The 17216-nt window shown below is 41.7% G+C and overlaps 1 protein-coding gene across 6 annotated transcripts; it reads right to left on the reverse strand.

Moving 5' to 3' along the window:
• Positions 1 to 2972: 2972 nt before the first annotated feature.
• Positions 2973 to 17163, reverse strand: flvcr2b (FLVCR choline and putative heme transporter 2b). 6 transcript variants are annotated; one of them, XR_521717.3, is made up of 11 exons: positions 15954 to 17163; positions 13680 to 13821; positions 10920 to 11060; positions 10141 to 10208; positions 9653 to 9756; positions 9072 to 9179; positions 8537 to 8642; positions 7065 to 7176; positions 6002 to 6057; positions 4512 to 4679; positions 2983 to 3583 (listed from the first exon to the last, which is right to left on the reverse strand). XR_521717.3 is itself a non-coding variant. In XM_008312907.3 (10 exons), the coding sequence occupies exons 1-10, from the start codon at positions 16527 to 16529 to the stop codon at positions 3518 to 3520; spliced, it is 1479 nt and encodes a 492-aa protein (XP_008311129.1). In that variant the 5' UTR covers positions 16530 to 17163; the 3' UTR covers positions 2973 to 3517. The 6 variants fall into 6 exon arrangements, 5 of the variants coding, with proteins under 5 accessions (XP_008311129.1, XP_008311130.1, XP_008311131.1 ...); XM_008312907.3 differs by lacking the exon at positions 4512 to 4679 and having other exon boundaries at positions 2973 to 3583; XM_008312908.3 differs by having other exon boundaries at positions 2973 to 4729.
• Between the last annotated feature and the right edge of the window lie 53 nt (positions 17164 to 17216).

Genomic DNA, 17216 nt, shown 5'->3' on the forward strand with positions numbered 1-17216 from the left:
TGGATGCTTTTGGGCCACATTTTCCAAGAGCGAGGGACTTGGCGCCGGGGATCCTGTGTATTTTCCACCCTGATCTCTGCTTGACACGGCCCTCAATAATAGAGCTGACTGGGGTTCCCTGTGTACAAACACGGTCCCCGCCCCAACCTTCCCTACCCCCGCCCTCCTGTCCTTGTCGGGTTGACCTAAAAACACAACTGACCGTCCTGCAGATGTCCAAATGTCGACCCCCAACTAACCAATCACAGCTCAGACAATATTAGTAACTGGGATTGAAGAGCTGGAAACCAGTTCAGTCCAGCTCAACAACTGAGAACAATCCCAGGAAAAACCAGGAAAATCCTTCTAACCTAGAGTAGGGAACACGGACTGGGACTTTCCACCACAGAGTACAGAGTACCCACACCTGTACCTGACTCCTAGTCAAATACTACGCACATGTTCTGGAGATTTCACTGTTATTTCTATTGCGTCATGCCTTCGCGAAGGGTGTGAGCGTCGTATAATCACGGAAACGTAGCGAGCTGTGATGAGACGTCCATCCATGCCGCCATGCGTCGATGTGTGTTTATTTAACTACTGTGCAGGTTAATCTGGGTTCTCAAAGCCTGGCGCTGTGTGTCCGTGCCAAGGCTCACAAACCTCCTGCGCTCTGATCAGCCTGCCAGCTTTGAAACCTGAGGAGCAGAGAGAGAGAGAGAGAGAGAGAGAGAGAACGCTCTCTCCTCCGAAGGCCGGGCCTCGCTCTGCTCTCTGGAGAAAGATTATTATTAGATTATAATTAGGAGTTCAAATATTTATGATTACTGCGTTTGTCAATAAAAAAGTGTTCTATAGCGTAAGTTAGTAAGTTAGCTCCAAACGGATCATTAGCATCTTCACATTCATACGATCACTCGGAGATGTTGCCTTTTCGGTTCGGGAGAGAAACGTTTAAAAGCCAAAACAGTAGCTCGGGGAGAAGATGGAAAAATTAACAAACTTTTTTCCATTTTTTTACAAACCGGGACATTTTTTTCCCATTAAACAACAAAATGAAAACAACACATCAGGCTCTGGGAAGAGTGGAAGGAATAAGTCCCCGACAGAGAACTCTAATTAGCACAGCCAGCTGTGTGTGACAAGGTTCAACGCACATGCTGGAAACTGAGATGGTATTTTCAGCTCCTGGTGCTTCTGTGAAACCAGAACATTTCTCCACAGTCCACAATTTCAGAATCATCTGGTATTTGATATGCATTATTTAGCCCAAGACTTTATTTTAAAAAAAGATTGGAAAAAAATAGTCCCGGTGACGTTTCAATGTACGACTTCCTGGTGTTTTTAGGACGATAGCTCTCACTAAACTACCTCTTAGCTCCTCTGTGTCGTACGCGGCCTGAACCACCGATCCCTGCCCACGAGAGCGCACTGTCCCTCCACTTCTCACCCTCCACTTCACGCCTTGTGACTGCGATGCCTATCTCTGCTCCATACTGGCTGGCAGCCTTATTGGCAAATTGAGGGTTTATTTTGAGTTTCTCACCCGTTCTCCACAGGCCTACAATCAGGTCCCTGAGCCTCATTTGACATAAACAGTGCACAGCTGATTACAGAAGACTCCTTTTCCTCCCACCTCTCATGACAAACTAAATATAGTGTTTATAATTGTAACTGTGTATTTTTGGTTTTGCGGGTGCAGGAAGGATCATGGTGTGGATAGTTGATAATATCTGTGAAGCGCCAGCAGGCAGATAGGATCGGCCCCGCTGAGGGTAATGACGCACTTCACCATCACGCAGAATAAATCATGTCACCATTGAGTAATACATTTATTTATTCTTCGCAGGCTGTGCCCTGCAAGAGTGAGGTACCACGAACCCGTGCTGTGGTTACGCTGCTTAGAATGGCAATCTGTCACGTTGTCGTTCAAACAACGCTGTGTGATGATATACTGTACAGTACAGAGACCATGGGATTCACACCGACGTCTCCAGCTCCGCAACACAAAACGCACTTTTGTTGGATTTTGCAAAATGAAAAAAGACAAGCAACTGTCTGGGTAGAAACAAAGTGAGTGCAGCACACGTACAGTAAGTTCTTCCACTTCTTCTTGAAATGTCAGACGCAAACAAGAGGCCTCATTCAAAGACTCATCTCTACAGGAGTTTCCCGGCCAGTCCCACACCCCACTGTTCCTCATCCTGTCTGCACTTCATATGTTCCACACTCATAAAAACTGGTCAAGAGCAAAAACTCTCTCTCTCTCTCTCTCTACGGTACCAAGGCAATGATATGCACCCATGATTTGTCATGGCGTATAGCCACTGTTCCTCATCCTGTCTGCACTTCATATGTTCCACACTCATAAAAACTGGTCAAGAGCAAAAACTCTCTCTCTCTCTCTCTACTGAACCAAGGTCATGATTCTCCACCTTGATACGTCCTGCCGTATTTTTAGGTCTGTGAATTTACCTCTGTTTTGCAATGACATGTAAAGTATTTTGTTTCCTGACAATTACAGTAAACGGAGGAACCAAAACTACTACTATTAAAGGGAAGAATTATTTAACGATCAATTTATGGCAAACAGTCAGTCATTAGCCAAGAACCCAACAATGACATCACCAGAGAGCCGGTCCAATAGGAGCTGCTCCTGGCCTGACATCAGGATGATCTCATGTCAGAGCTGCTCTGTGGCTGAGACTTCATCTCATTTTACCAAACACAGAGTTAGTGACGTCATTTTCCACGTGTGCCACACTAGCCTACATTTGGTCTACTGTAAGAAGGCCACTGAGATCACATTGGACCCGATATGCCCCTGTGACCTTTGACCACGCATTTACAAAGCCCTGGAGTTCTAATAATCGGGCCAGTCAATCTGTTAATGTGACAATCCTCCCATCTAGTGGCCAAAAGGAGGAAACGCAGCTTCACTTCTTTCTTTTTTTGCAAACGTTTTCCATACTGTAACTTACACTTAGTCATTCATCTGGTAACTTCTTTATTTCTTGAACATTTTAATGATAACACTTCATATCACATCAGACAGAGAAACATCCCAAAATTGTTTGGCTTTTATAGGAATTGTGAAATAAAAGATAAAGAAAGAGGAAAAATGAGGTTAGTTTTGAAAGCAAATATGACTGTAAAATATGTTTATTATTAACATGAAATAAATGTGCTTTATTTCATGTTAGAGAAAGAAACATAAATAAAATTCAAAAACAATACGCCATTAACAATTTATCACCATGAACACTGATATGGAAGTCTAACATGGTTTTCTCTCCCCAGTCCAGTCATAAGGATTTGCTACAAAAACATTCATTGTCATCATCAAGGTCATTTCATCAATTAAAGTGTCAACGATTCAAAGCAGTAACAGGCAATTAACTGTGTACATAAAATACTGATATTTAGAAGTTTTAGATTTAAAATATTTCACAAATTTGATTCAGTAAGAACACTTGAACAACTCTCCCTGATGCTGTAGTTTTAAGGCACCTTGTTCCACTGCGTTTTAGTGTGTGTTTTACATATGAGCTTCTTTGATGATATAAGACGCAGCAGGAACGGTATCACGGGGAGCAGGAGAATCCTATCAATCAAAAGAATTTTGTTTTATCAATTTCACAATCGTACACATTTATACATTAGCATCTGATTCTGATAAAGACTGTAGTCTATGAGTGGAGCTGGTGCCAAATGTTCCACAAACATCTAAACTCATCATCAGTGGGGCTAATAAAGATGAACTATTTAAATACTAGTTATTAGAATTATTTTTAATAGCTAACGACATTTTCAACACATTTGTAAACATATTTGATTTAATTTGAGAATTCACATTATTTCACATATTTAAGATTCAAAATAGAATCTTAAAAAACAAACAACTTTAACAGTCAGTCAGAGACATTTGCAATGTCTCTCTCACATTTGTCCTACAGTAAATAACTGCACCATTAGGAATCTTTCATCCGAACTATGGCTTAAAAAGTAGTCATTGATTTTGCACTGTGCAAAAGCAGGCTGGTGAATTTATTTCTTTTTTTCTATTTTCTAAGACATTTCTAAGGCAACCTGTTTTACAATCAGTTACTGATTTCTTTTTAAACAAAGTCGTTAATTTGGTATCTGTCCTTTCAAAACAACACAAAATCTATTGTTACCAATTCCACATATAATATAAAAATATTCAAATATAATTCCATAAGGTTACGCTGAATGTGTTTGTATTTCACTATTATTTACACTAACGTCTTCCACCTCATCCAATCAGAGGGGACGTTTCCCGCCCCTGTCCAACGGCCAGTCAGTTAATTTGGCACTTTGTAAAATGCTTCACAATATTAACAAAGAATTGAATTTATAAAATCAGAGGCGATATCTGATCGACAGATAGTGTGAGTTTTATTCCGCATGAAAGTGAGACACTGGCAGGGAAGGACAAAAAAGGTTAAAAAAAAGGTGGAAAGTCAATCGACAGGTGTGGGTGATGAATCAGCGTCAGGGGGTGATCCTACCTTCAACAGTTTCGGCGTTGAACTATCATTTGTCGAGATTGTTTGGGATTTTTTTTTTTGTAGAAAGAAGAAAGCAGGTTTTATTGATCAGCAGTGAGAAGCAGCAGTCAGAGGTTCGGTGATTTGAGCCGTGGCTCCGTAGGCTTGTTGTGCGGTCGTCTTCCCCTCCTACCAAAACAACAGCTGATCGTCAGGGTTTATAGAGGCGTGTCTTCAGCCTGGGGTGAAGGTTAACACAAGCTGCTCTGACGAGACATGTCTTAATTTCCTCCCTTCATGTGTATTCAACAGTGGTAGGTGTTAGTTTTAGACATGTTTACAACAGCAGGCAAACAAACGATGTTTTTGAAGGAAGGATACGCAGCATGCAAATGTCTCCTCCCTGACTCTAAGAGAGGTTCTACAGAAACACAGGTGATATCTTACTGTAGTACTACTTTATAACCCGTACTCTACCCTGCTGCTGCTATTGCTGTGAATTCCCACACCCTGGGATGATTAAAGGACATCTTATCTTATCTGATTATATCCTAGTCTATGACTTATGTTCACACAAATCTTAACCAATAATGTAACTCAAACATTTAACAAGAACAAGCAACACATGTTGCTATAGAGACAAGCAACTGCCCACTGGACGTCAGAGACTTTGTGACCTTGTGATGAGTACACCTCTGTAACAGCTGTTGGGAATCGAACAAAAACCTATCCTCACAAATTAAGTACGATTTCACGCTCACTCTCCATAAATCATCTCAAAAGTTGCGTTTTGTGATACACGATGTTTAACGTTATACGTCAAGCCACTCATCCTACAGCTTAACCCCTGTTTCATGCCCAACGAACAGATCAGTAGGCAACCACTAGAGGGCGCATGTTCAAAAACAATTCAACCAGAGCCTGAGGGAGAGTGAGGCAATAAATCGGTTGATTTATAACATTGGTAGTCACCTTAAAAGTCTATAATAAAACACGGTGTTGTTTTTTTTACAAATTATTTGTAATAGATCCTACCCCGAAGAAAAAAAAAGATAAAAAATAAGCTTATGTAGAAGCTGGGAGTACTACCCTGAAGCTTGGAAACAGTGAAGTCGGAGGACAACTTTGTAACCGTTTTAGTTTTACACATAGAAACAGTTGAAGACAACACGTCTGTTAATGATTAGATAAAAGCAGAAGAGAAGCAGCAGCAGAAAACTTTCAGCACAAAACACAACAGCTAGAGGCAAAAACAACAGAGCACAGAAAAGTAGAGCAAAGAGTCAAGTATTTCTGAGGCTGCATAACATGCACATGTGACCTTCACAGCTTCCCTCTCATGCAAACTGAGGACACCAACATTCAGACGTGTCGCTGTAGGAAAAGCACAGACTTGAAATGTTAGCCTTACGTTTGGATTTGATTCTCTTCTTTTTCTGTGCTATTCTTCCAGGGACCATCCATCACACACACAGTACACAACATAAATAAAAAAGATCACAAAGACTTACTGCTGCTCTGGCCATGTGATTTGCTTTTTGTCGCCGTAGATCAGACTTTATTAATCCTGAAGATTAAAACAAATATATATATAAACACACATATATATACATACATAAATGTATATATGTGTACATATACATGATATACATATATACACACACATATATATATATATACAAATAAATAAGAAATGAATGAGACAAACACGTACAAGAAGAGGAAGCACAGTTTTACTCAGGACTTTCTGAGCTTCTTATCTTGTCTTTTTCTGATAAAGTCAAACAGGATGTAATACATCGTGCAACAATTGTGAGCAGCATTGGTACATAATCTTCTTGTCTGTAGTGGAAAAAAAAGCTATTTAAAAAGATCAAGTTTGATACTTTTATCAACCTCTTTAACACATCTCGCTTCTTTCTCTTTGTAATAAATCAACATTTTAAAAATAAATATAAAAATGTTCTTCCACGTGTCTCACTGAAGCCTGGCTGGACACTCTTTTTTATTTTAATGGTATATTCAGAGATAACCAGGTGTTTTAGCCCCGGGTTTACTCCCCGGGGCATTTCTAGGAAACTGGACTGGCTGAGGTTTCTCGATGACATTTTTCTAAGAACGAGAAGATTTTAGTGATAGACTTTTTTAGAAATTGTTCAACTACCGAAAAGAATCACGTGACATCATTTTACACGTCTAAAAACTGAGCTAGTTTTAACAGACAGTGAGTTAGTCGAGTGTGCCCTTAGTCAAAGAACCGAGTGTTTCTCTAGTGCGACACAGTGGAACACTCCAGTGGCTAAAACAGTTCTAGAGTTACACATTGTTCATAGTTAACTTAATATTAACTTAATGGGCCGGTCAGAAACAGTGGCCAGGGCAGCGTGACACACCTGAGAAACTGCTACAGTCATTAGCATCTTTGTGACACACAGATACAATTACACAGAACAGGTTTACTGCTTCACCTAATTAGGTGGTGTTTGGTTAAAGAAACCGTGGGCTAAAGCTATGGTAATGAACTCACATCTTAGGAAATAAGAGAAAATGCTGAAAGCAAGAAGGAGCTCTTACCTGTCATTATCGTGCCAATTAAAAGGAAGACACAGAGGAAGATGTTTCCTGGTAGTGTGCCAAATTTGTCTATGATCTTCCCTTGGCATATGGTGAAAATAATCCCAAACACCTGCAAGTGCACAGAATGGAACAGTCAAGAGCCGGGGACGGACAAATGCAGGATTGGTCTATATTTGTATAAATCTAGTAAAGTGTTACAAAACATGAACATGTTTTCACAATTCATTGATGGTAGCATTCAACTATGGAGGTGAAAACGGACAGAAACAGGACATGTACAAGCATCATGAGGAAGACATCGTATGAACAGCGCTGTGGGAGGACTCAGAGTTTTATTTTGCACCAGGATGTACAAGTAGAACTGTAAATGACTCATACGAATATGTCATTTGTGAAATCTAATTGTTTGTTTGTTTTAAGGGGACAATATCTGGTTTAATGGAAATGCTTTTATTTTAAAGGACTAATATACGGTTTCGGCGGTACCTCATTTCTATAGTTTATCCACAGACACTGACATTTAAGGGCTTTTTTGTACATAGCACCCAGCTGGAAGGCGCAGAGTTACTGGTACATGTTTGTTGTGTGTGTATGTGTATTTAAGTCATTTATTATTTGTGTGTGCGTAATGAAGGGTTTTAGCTGATTAGCGAGGCTTATGCTAATTGAACGGTTTTACGTAATGTGTGTGTTGTCAGTGTTTAATTTCAGCTCTTACTGTGTGCCTGCGAGCTTAGGGTTTATGTTTATTAAAGAAAACTGAAACTTCATCACATTTCATGGAGTCTGAAGACCTGGCTGGGACGCTACAAGAACCATATTAACCAATCCAGTGTCAAGACCCCCCGTGTGAGGACCCTGTCCTGTGGTGATAAGACCAAGTCTGCCTATCTGACAACACGTGCTCCACAAGTCTGACTCATATTTATGTTTAACATACCATAGATTTCCTGCTTTTTAGTTTTAGTACCAGAGTGAGGAGATTCCATGCATCTGTAATTGTATTCCTTTTTAGCCAATGAAAAAGAACAGCAGCTGTTTTTAGTCGTTCCATCATCACTGTTAAAACATTTGAACTGTATTGATCCCACATAAGTCAACCACTGCTGTAATGCTTGATGATAACAAGCCTCCAGCCACGAGGTGGCAGCAACTCATACAGTGGTTTGTACAGATAGAAATATACATGTTTATTAGGTTCTCAATAGTATTTCAATACTTGGGAGTGTGGGTCGGAGCGGAGAGGGGGCGAGTGAAAACATGTTCTGTCCCCCAAGGGGGAGAATGACAGAAAATAATTGATGATCCGATCCTAGTACTGTCTGCTCTCTGCTTCTGACGCAGGCGTGCTAACCGCTACACTACGGAACCGACTTAAACAAAGGCTATGGCCGTGTTGATGACTGGAGGGTTCCATCTTCAGAATGGTGTGTATTTATGTGTGTGTGTGTGTGTCTTCGTTAACATACTTGTGCTGAACAGTTGAGGAGTCCAGAAGACGTTCCCTCTGACTCAGGATACGTGAGTTCCACTGCAAACTCAAAGCCTAGTGGAAGGTAACCGGTCATGAAGAACCTGCACACAGAACCACATGGATGTTTTGGTTTTGGTTTTTTGGTCCGAGGCACAGCTATGTGTCTGGGGCGAATGTGTGATATCTCAGAGGTTGATGCTAAATGAACACAGCTCTAAATAGCATAGCTGTAGCTTTAAGAGAAAGTTAAACTGTGGGAGCAAGTTTAAATAAAATAACCACTGCATTACTGGAAGAGTGTTTCACAGAATCGCCTGGAGGACTTTACAAGGGTTTCCAGTGAATACCTCACTCAGGAGGCCCAGCTCTGTGTGTGCCCACAGCACTGTTCTATAAAACTGAACTGAGTTGGTCTCACGAAGGACTGAGAACAAACAAAGAAATAGGTTCACTAGAACTGATCAAAATGTTTATATATGCATATATATTTATATATATCTCTATATAAATATAAAAAGTAAAATAATTACCCAAGGCTGCCAGCCGTGATGAAGGCCACCCAGAGTCCCAGATCAAGGGTTGCAGTGAAGACAATCATTGCCACCAGAGACATGAAGTAAACTGCAAATGTAGTTTGTCTGAAAAACACAACCGTAAAGTTATTCAACTAAACACAGATCGTGTGAAGCAACGGCAATGAAACAGACTGACACAGATTTAAAGTTTTTAAAAATTCAAAATATTTTTCATTTTTCAAGGACTTTCATACAGAACCAGGCATTTTGACCCAACATTTCAAAACCTTTCTATGGTTTGAGGTTGAAGTAAAACTACTAAAAGTAGGTAAATAAATTAATAATAAAAAATAGTTTCAGTGGGAGTGGAGGATGGCAACCATAAAGTAATAAGAAATACACTGCAGTCAGATATAACACACAACATTTGTCCTTGTGAGAGTTCACTGAAAGCTCCCATAGGGAGGACACTGTAGTGACGTTAGCCAAAAAGCACATGACTCAGGTCCCAAAGGTCATGGGTCACCACCTGATGGATTGACCAACACAGCTGAACACACTAAACAAGTAACCAAAGGTCTTCACATTCTGCTTACTTGTAGGTTTTAGTTTTATCCAACCAAATGCCACAGATCAGTGACCCGACCATCCCGGCGATGATGATGGTGAGGCCGATCCTCCCAGCATTCACCTCTTCATTCTGAAAGGTTAAAAAGGTCAGTGACCCAGTAATCTCAAACACAGGAATGTGAATTAGAATTTGGGATTAGGCGTAAACCATTGCACTCTGAGGATTAGGATTTAAAGGTTCAGTACGCACAAAAGATCGCTGAAAAGAAATCAATACATTTAAACTAAATGACCCCCAAAAATATTTATTGTTACTCATTAATGTATAATTGAGGAGAAAACTATTAAATGGAAACAATACTTGGAGTATTTGGAAATAATATATATTTTATACATTAGTAAATGAAACAACAACAAAAAAAGTAGTGATATTACTATGTGTGAACTGGACCTAGCTTCTGAAATGGCAGTAATGAATATGAAAAAGGAATTATACACTGTTGTGTGTACTTACAGGATAATGTGTCAGGATGATGCGGTTCAGTAATGTGCCAACAGCATAAAAACATCCCACATTTAGACCTGCGGGTGAGGAAAAAAAATGACTCAATGAAGAAAAATATATATACATACATATGTGTATACATACATATATGTATTATACAGACCACAGGGGTCTTAAACAGTGACTCAACTTTGAGCAACATTCAGACGGTACATAGCGGAAGTGAGACAAGCTGTACGGAAGAACAGTCAAACAATAGTCATGTGACTTGGACACAGGTTGAGGTATTTTCTCTCACTGCGTCATGACTTCTGTCCGAGTGACTTCTTCAAACCAAGCTGAACAACTCGACAGGAGGAAACTCCGGTCTGTCCCTCCTGCCAGGGCTCTTTCACCCCATGAACCGTTTTATCTTTGGGTCTCCGATTATAAAACCCAGTTTGTTAAACATTCTCGGACCATAAGGAAACTTTGAACCCTTGTGGTCTCCATTATGTTCTTTTATTTGCACTTGTGATAAAACCATTGACCAAAAAGAGGCCAGAAAAACAACAGAACATTTTCCTCTGATATGACGTCCCCGGGTTGAGCCGTGACCTGGGGTTAACTCTCCAGACGACAGGCTCCTCTAACTACAGTGAAATGAAAGTCCAGGATGATCAATGATAATATCATATATCCGTGGGCTCATTTGATGGTTTGGTTCAAACTATATCATGAAGTCGTACCATTATGTAGCTAATGTGAATGTTTTTTATCAATGTTGGTTATAAATGATAAACACTGACCATAAGTGATGATGAGGAGGATGAAGGACCTGTTGCGAAGCAGTCGGCGGATAGAGGCGGTGTAGGAGTACTGCTCTGATGGGATGGTACGAGCTACGGCCTGGGCCTGAGTCGGAGGAAGTTTGGGACGCTCCTGAAAGACTGACACCAGAAAAGACAAAACATTTATCAAACAAATACGAGGGAATTAAAATGTAATAGTCAGCTACATTTTTTTACTTTTCTTTTGACTTTTTTTACTTCAATATTTTTATAATATCTCTGTGGTGCTTTTAAGTATATATATATGAAAATCGAAACTCTTCTTTTTGTTTCTTAAACAAATGGAACCACTTAGAGGGCCAAAACAACAAGAGCTTGAGCAACATCTCATCACAGCCTGTACCAGAGGAAATGTGATAAATCTGTTAAGCAGGTTTTATGTGCAGGGTCCTGGTGGAAAATGTAGACCCCACTTTAATATTTCATGTTTTTTTTTAAACATATTTCAATTCTGAGTTAGAAGACGTCTTGATGGAAACAAGTTTTCAAAGAACATATAAAGGTGTCATCAGCAGGGGGGAGGGGCCAGGGGAGTAAGAAAATATTGTTATATTATTGTAAGACAGTAAATCCTGAGCCAATGAGAGGGGATTTTTTCATCATGCATTATTGGATTTCAGACCAACAGTGATGAAATGAACAGATGTCAATGGGAAAACAACAACACTTTCTAGAAATGTAAAAAATGCGATCATCAAACAGTCAAATAGGAATATATAAGTGACACTGTAACAGGATACGCAAACAGTACCATGCAAAAGAGTCTTTGAGCAAATGTACTAAAGTAAAGTTTCCACAACACATTCATTCAGTCATGGGTTTTTTTAAATTAATTAGTTTATAAGGAAAGTAAATAAGGAAGGAAGGGCACCTAGTCATTGTGACACAGCACACCACTGCACACCACTGCACAGCTCTGCTTCAAACCCATCACCAAAGTGAACAGTGGGCAGCTTGTGCCATGCTCAGAGCACCTCAGTGGCAGCTTGGCAGCTGGTGGACTCAACCTTGACGCAAGTCTGCTTCCTTCCTTACCTAAGCCACCACTGCACCTAATAATTATAGGTGTCATCGCCCATGCTGACGAAAAAGTGTAAAGGGTGTGGCGCCGTCCTGTGGCTGAAAAAAAGAGCCATCTACCCAGGAAAACAGGTCCAGCAGCTTTACTCTCCTGCAGAGCAACAACTGTCAGTTTGTGGTTGTGACCTTATCTGGGATGTCCAGATAATACAAATATTACCATAGTCCTCCGGTGTCTAGTTGTTGTAGAACAACTGAGTGAATCATTTTAGAGGGAAACGGCGGCGGTCAAACTTCTCTCACTTCTCACACTGACAGTTTGTTATAATGTGTGACTCCTGCTGACTCAGAGGCCACAGATGGTTCTAACAGCAGGACGACACTCACACATACCATCCTGCATGTACTGTATGTATGAAGGTGAGTCAACGTGCACCATCATAAAAACCACTGTGGCCAAACTGCCATCAAGCCACGTTCTGGAGGAAGTGAGAACAGAACAGGTCACATGATAACTCTGAGTGGTTATTTAAATCAGGTTATGTCATGGAATGGCAAACTCCCCAGGGCTATAATCCCACCCTCGCCTGATGACTCCAACTCTGTGGTTCACTGTGGTGATGGATAAAACGCAGAGGTCACATTTCGATGTATGCAGTTCTGTCACAACCAGTGCTGCTACACTTGAAAACATCAACATCATCCGTGATTGCGTCAGTCCAACACAGTTTATGACATTATAAAGGACACGTGTCCTCCACATTTTAATCACTGGGATTTAGTGCAGGCAGAGAATTTGCCTTTGGACTGCATGCAAACAAGCACAGCACTGCAACTATAACACAGGCATCAGTCTGGTACCAATCTCTGCAACCACACAAAGAACTGGAACCGAATTCCCACACAAGCCTCCTATTGTGTCTTTGGGTGTTACCCAGTGCCCCGTCGACCCTCCCCCAAACACAACACCACCAGGGTATATTTATGCCACTTCATTTCCCTGGTTCCATAATGTAGCGTTTAGCACGCCTACCTCAAACGCAGAGAGGGTTCGATTCCCAGAGTAACCACATGCCTGATTGTTAATTCTGCTCTCTACGTCGCTTTGGATAAAAGTGTCGTCCAAATGTACCGCTGTACCCTTCTACTCCTCTAGTTGTCAGCAGGATGGTAAAAAAAGGTTCATTGTAGGTTCAAAAAAAGAAAATGCCTGCTCAGCACTTCACAGCAGACACTACAGTCAACGTCTTGTTCTCACACAAAATGTAAAGAATTTCACAACAATAGCGAGCTTCAGGCACTTGGTTAACACTTCCTGACCTACAATAGTGTCTCTGTGTGTTGCTTAAGTTGGCGTTATGTCTGTGGGTGCTAATAAAGTCCGCAGCTTCTTCCTTTTTTTCCAGCACCAGAAATCTTGCACGTCACAGTGTGGGCTGGTAAATTACAGTAAATATCAGCAGCATCGTTGAAACTGGAAAACCCTGTTTTGTTTTTTTTTTTACTTTCACTCGAACATTTTAGTACAATTATGGCCCACGAGTCAAAAAGGTTTTCCCATGCCTGGGACATACCATGGACAGCTCACTGGTTCAGACTGGTACAGAGAAAGATATTTCGAAACAAGCAACAACTCATTTTCTTAACATGCTGTTGGGCTGTGGAAGAGAACTGCAGTCCCCAGAGAAAACCACTTACTCAAGACAACAAGGATGAAGAGCGCCGTGGCCACCGCAGCTGTGATGTAGAACATGATTCTGATGTGATGAGCCAGCTGATCCATGTCCTCCACATTGGGTACGAGAACCGGAGGAACAAGAAATCCAATGGCAATACCCAGCTGTAAGTCAATGACAGTAAAACACAGGTCAAACTAAGAAAAAAAGGTGTTGTTTGTTCAATGGATTTGTTTTCATTAATTAAATATTTGATACATTGAAGTCATAAAACAGTGTCAGCATCTGAGTGAGTGAGTCTGAGAATTTGGTGTTTTTTTAGTGCAGACTTATCTTCTGTTTCTGGGAAGAAAATATGTGTGTGAGTAACCATTTGACTCACACACTCTTATCCCATTTCCCACAGAACGTTATCAACTTTTTAACACTGCCTCTCAGTTCATTGGTCAGTAATGTACATTCAGACAAACCTGAGAACCCAAGACACCGATGGAACAGGCAGTAGAAACCTCCGATTCTCCAAACCAGACCGAGGCAAAGTAAGAAGGAATACTCAGAAAAACCACTGTGGCTGTGGAGGTGGTGAGCTGACCAACAAAGGTGACGGTGAAGAGTTTAGGATCTGCACTACCAATTTTTATACAAGAACCAATGCAGTTGAAGGCCGCTCCAACAAGGACCACTTCCCGGAGTCCTCGCTTGTCCAGAAGCCAGAGGACAGGCAGAAAAAGTAGGACATAGATGAGCAGACTAATCAAAGACAGCCAGTCAATAGTCTGAGAATCCACGTTATAAAACCGCATAAATATGTCGCTGATGATGCTGTACTGAAGCCACGTGGAGCCATTGCTGGCAGAGGTGACACTAAAGATAAACAGCATTAACCATCGGCGTCGGTAGAGTTTGGTCTCCATCTTCGGAAGCAACTGAATGCGTTCTCCTTGCATGGACACAACTTTCAGCTGTGAGCCAACGGAGTTGGGTCTGCTCAAAGGTCCTGAACTGCACTGCAGCCGAGAACTGTCCAAAGACTGGTACTTTGCAGCCGTAGAGCGTGGCCATCCTTGACTGCCGTATTCAGAGTAGATGTCCTCCACAGTATTGGTCTGTGGCATTCCAACCATGTTGAATGTGAGAGGTAAGAGGTGAGCTGGGTCTAAGGAGAACCTAGGTCATGTTCCTAGAGCTGACCCTGGTCAAACACACTGCACAAATGTGCTGGAGTGACGGCATATATATGTGACACCACATATCTGTGACCTACAAGACGGTCATGTGGTCTCATTACTGACAATCAACCACTTTAGGTCAGTATGCAACAGACTCTGGACTATTGTCCTAAAGAGTTGTCTCATCAGGCCTTATTCTTTATCAAGCATGCCTGATAGTCATGCTTAAAAATAAAACCCAACAACAATCCACATCTGAGGAAAAGGAGGATGGTGGGGGGGGCGCAAATGAAGGGTGTGTCATGGTCAAACATGATGATTTCAGCAACATCTGGATGCTCTGAGATAATTCACATGACACAGACAAAGTGAGGCCCCACTGGACTGTAAGGTGCTGTGTCTCTGAGACAATTGTGCTGTTGTAGTGTTAAATATATAGTTAAATAATTCAATCTGAACCGATACAGGGCTGAGGGAAAAGATCTGCTTCTCTGTGCCTCAAGACAAAACACTTTTTGAAAGCAATAAAGTTGTTTGTCTATAAAATGACTTTATCGTATGCGTAGGTTTATATGTAGATGCAGCGACAAGGTTCCTCGACTTATGGTAGTACTTCTCAAATAATGGGGCGGGGGGGGGGGGCTGCAGGGGGTCAGGTGTGAGGAGCTTCCAATGGCACAGATATGGACAGAAGTGTACCACTGCTGTAATGCTGAATGATAACAAGCCTCCAGACACTAGGTGGCAGCAACTCTTACAGTTGTTTGTACAGATATTGATACATGTTATCAAAACATGTTAAATAAAAGTATGGCTACTATTCTTAATTAAGGGTGTGTGTGTGTGTGAAAACATTTCTGTCCTCAGAATGACAGTATATAATTGAGAACCACTGACTGAACAACGCAGCTGATGGAGGAAGTTCACAATGTTTCACTGCATTACTGAGTGATGTTGGTATTCCATCCCTGACACTCAGTTACATTTGGAACGCGTAATTGACTCTGTGTGGCCGCTTTGGCACGCGTAATTACGCAAACGTGTCCAAAACCAGGGAAGAGGAAAGATCCAAGTGATTATGGGTCAGAATGTCAAAACAACTGTGGATTTAAAAGAGTCAGCCTCACCTGATTCCCAAACACTCCGATGGAGCAGGCGGTGGACACCTCGTTTGAACCGAACCACATCGAGGCGATCTTCGCCGGCATCCCGAGGATAAAGACCTGCGCCAGGGAGCAGCAGAACTGGCCCAGAAAGGTGACAGCGAACAGGTTGGGTTTGGCGCTGGTCACTTTGATCCACGTCCCGGCACAGTTGAGGGTTGTGGCAATGAGCGCGATGACACGCAGCCCCTTCTTGTCCAGCAGCCAGGTGACCGGGAAGACGAAGGGGATGTAGGTGAGCATGTAGATCATGGACATCCAGTCTATGGTGAAGGCGTCCACACCGTAGAACCTCATGAAGATGTTGTTGATGATGCCGTACTGTATCCACTGGAAGGAGTTGCTCAGTGAGTAGAAGCTGAAGAGCAGGACGATGATCCAGCGCCGTTTGTACAGACGGGTGGTCTGCGTGGCCGCTTGGTCGTCCTTCTCCGCCAGTACGGCGGCGTCCCCCGCTGCAAGTTGGACATGGTTCTCGGCGTCCTCTGTAGTCCGATCGTCGTACAGATCATTATCTCCTGATACCTGTTTCTCATTCATATTAATCTCTGCCGTATACTCATGTAGTAAAACGCTAACATTAAAGTATTTGCGCGTCAAAGTAACTGAAAACCGTTCGCTGTTAAAACAGAACCGAGCGACGTTTCCAACGAGAAAATCTACACTAAAACAAACAAACGTCCTTAATATGAAATCACAATGACTAACAACTCTAACATAACGTCAACCAAACAACTTTACAAAAACTGTTAGGAACAAAGTGCAACTGCTCGTGTGGAAATGCCGCATACGTAAATCAAGTTCCTCCGGAATTAGTGACAGTTGGTTGATAAGCGCTGATCGATCACAAAGTCCGGGTCCCTTTAAGTCGTTTTATAGTTGTAGTAAATTCTGAACCTCCTCCTTGGCTGACTAAACCGAACAGGCACGTGGAGCAGCGACTGCCGTGACCCTCCACCCGGAGCTGAAATCCGCTGTGAAATCCTGAAATAAGTCGCTCAGGTCACTGTTTAGGGCGGAGTTTTCAGACTAAGGTTTATGGGGTTTCTTTTCTGATCTGTAACGCCTGTCCGTATGACTCGAACACATCCACCAACAGTCACTGCTGGTCCACAACTCCTTTGATACCACGTTTAAAACTTTGAATAAATCTAACGAAACACAGACCTTCTTTAATCATTTTATTTTTTTATTTTTTTTATTTGGACTTTTAGGTCCATCTGTGAC

The sequence above is a fragment of the Cynoglossus semilaevis genome, chromosome 7 (assembly GCF_000523025.1).
Source record: "Cynoglossus semilaevis isolate Cse_v1.0 chromosome 7, Cse_v1.0, whole genome shotgun sequence".
Taxonomy (NCBI): Eukaryota; Metazoa; Chordata; class Actinopteri; order Pleuronectiformes; family Cynoglossidae; genus Cynoglossus; species Cynoglossus semilaevis.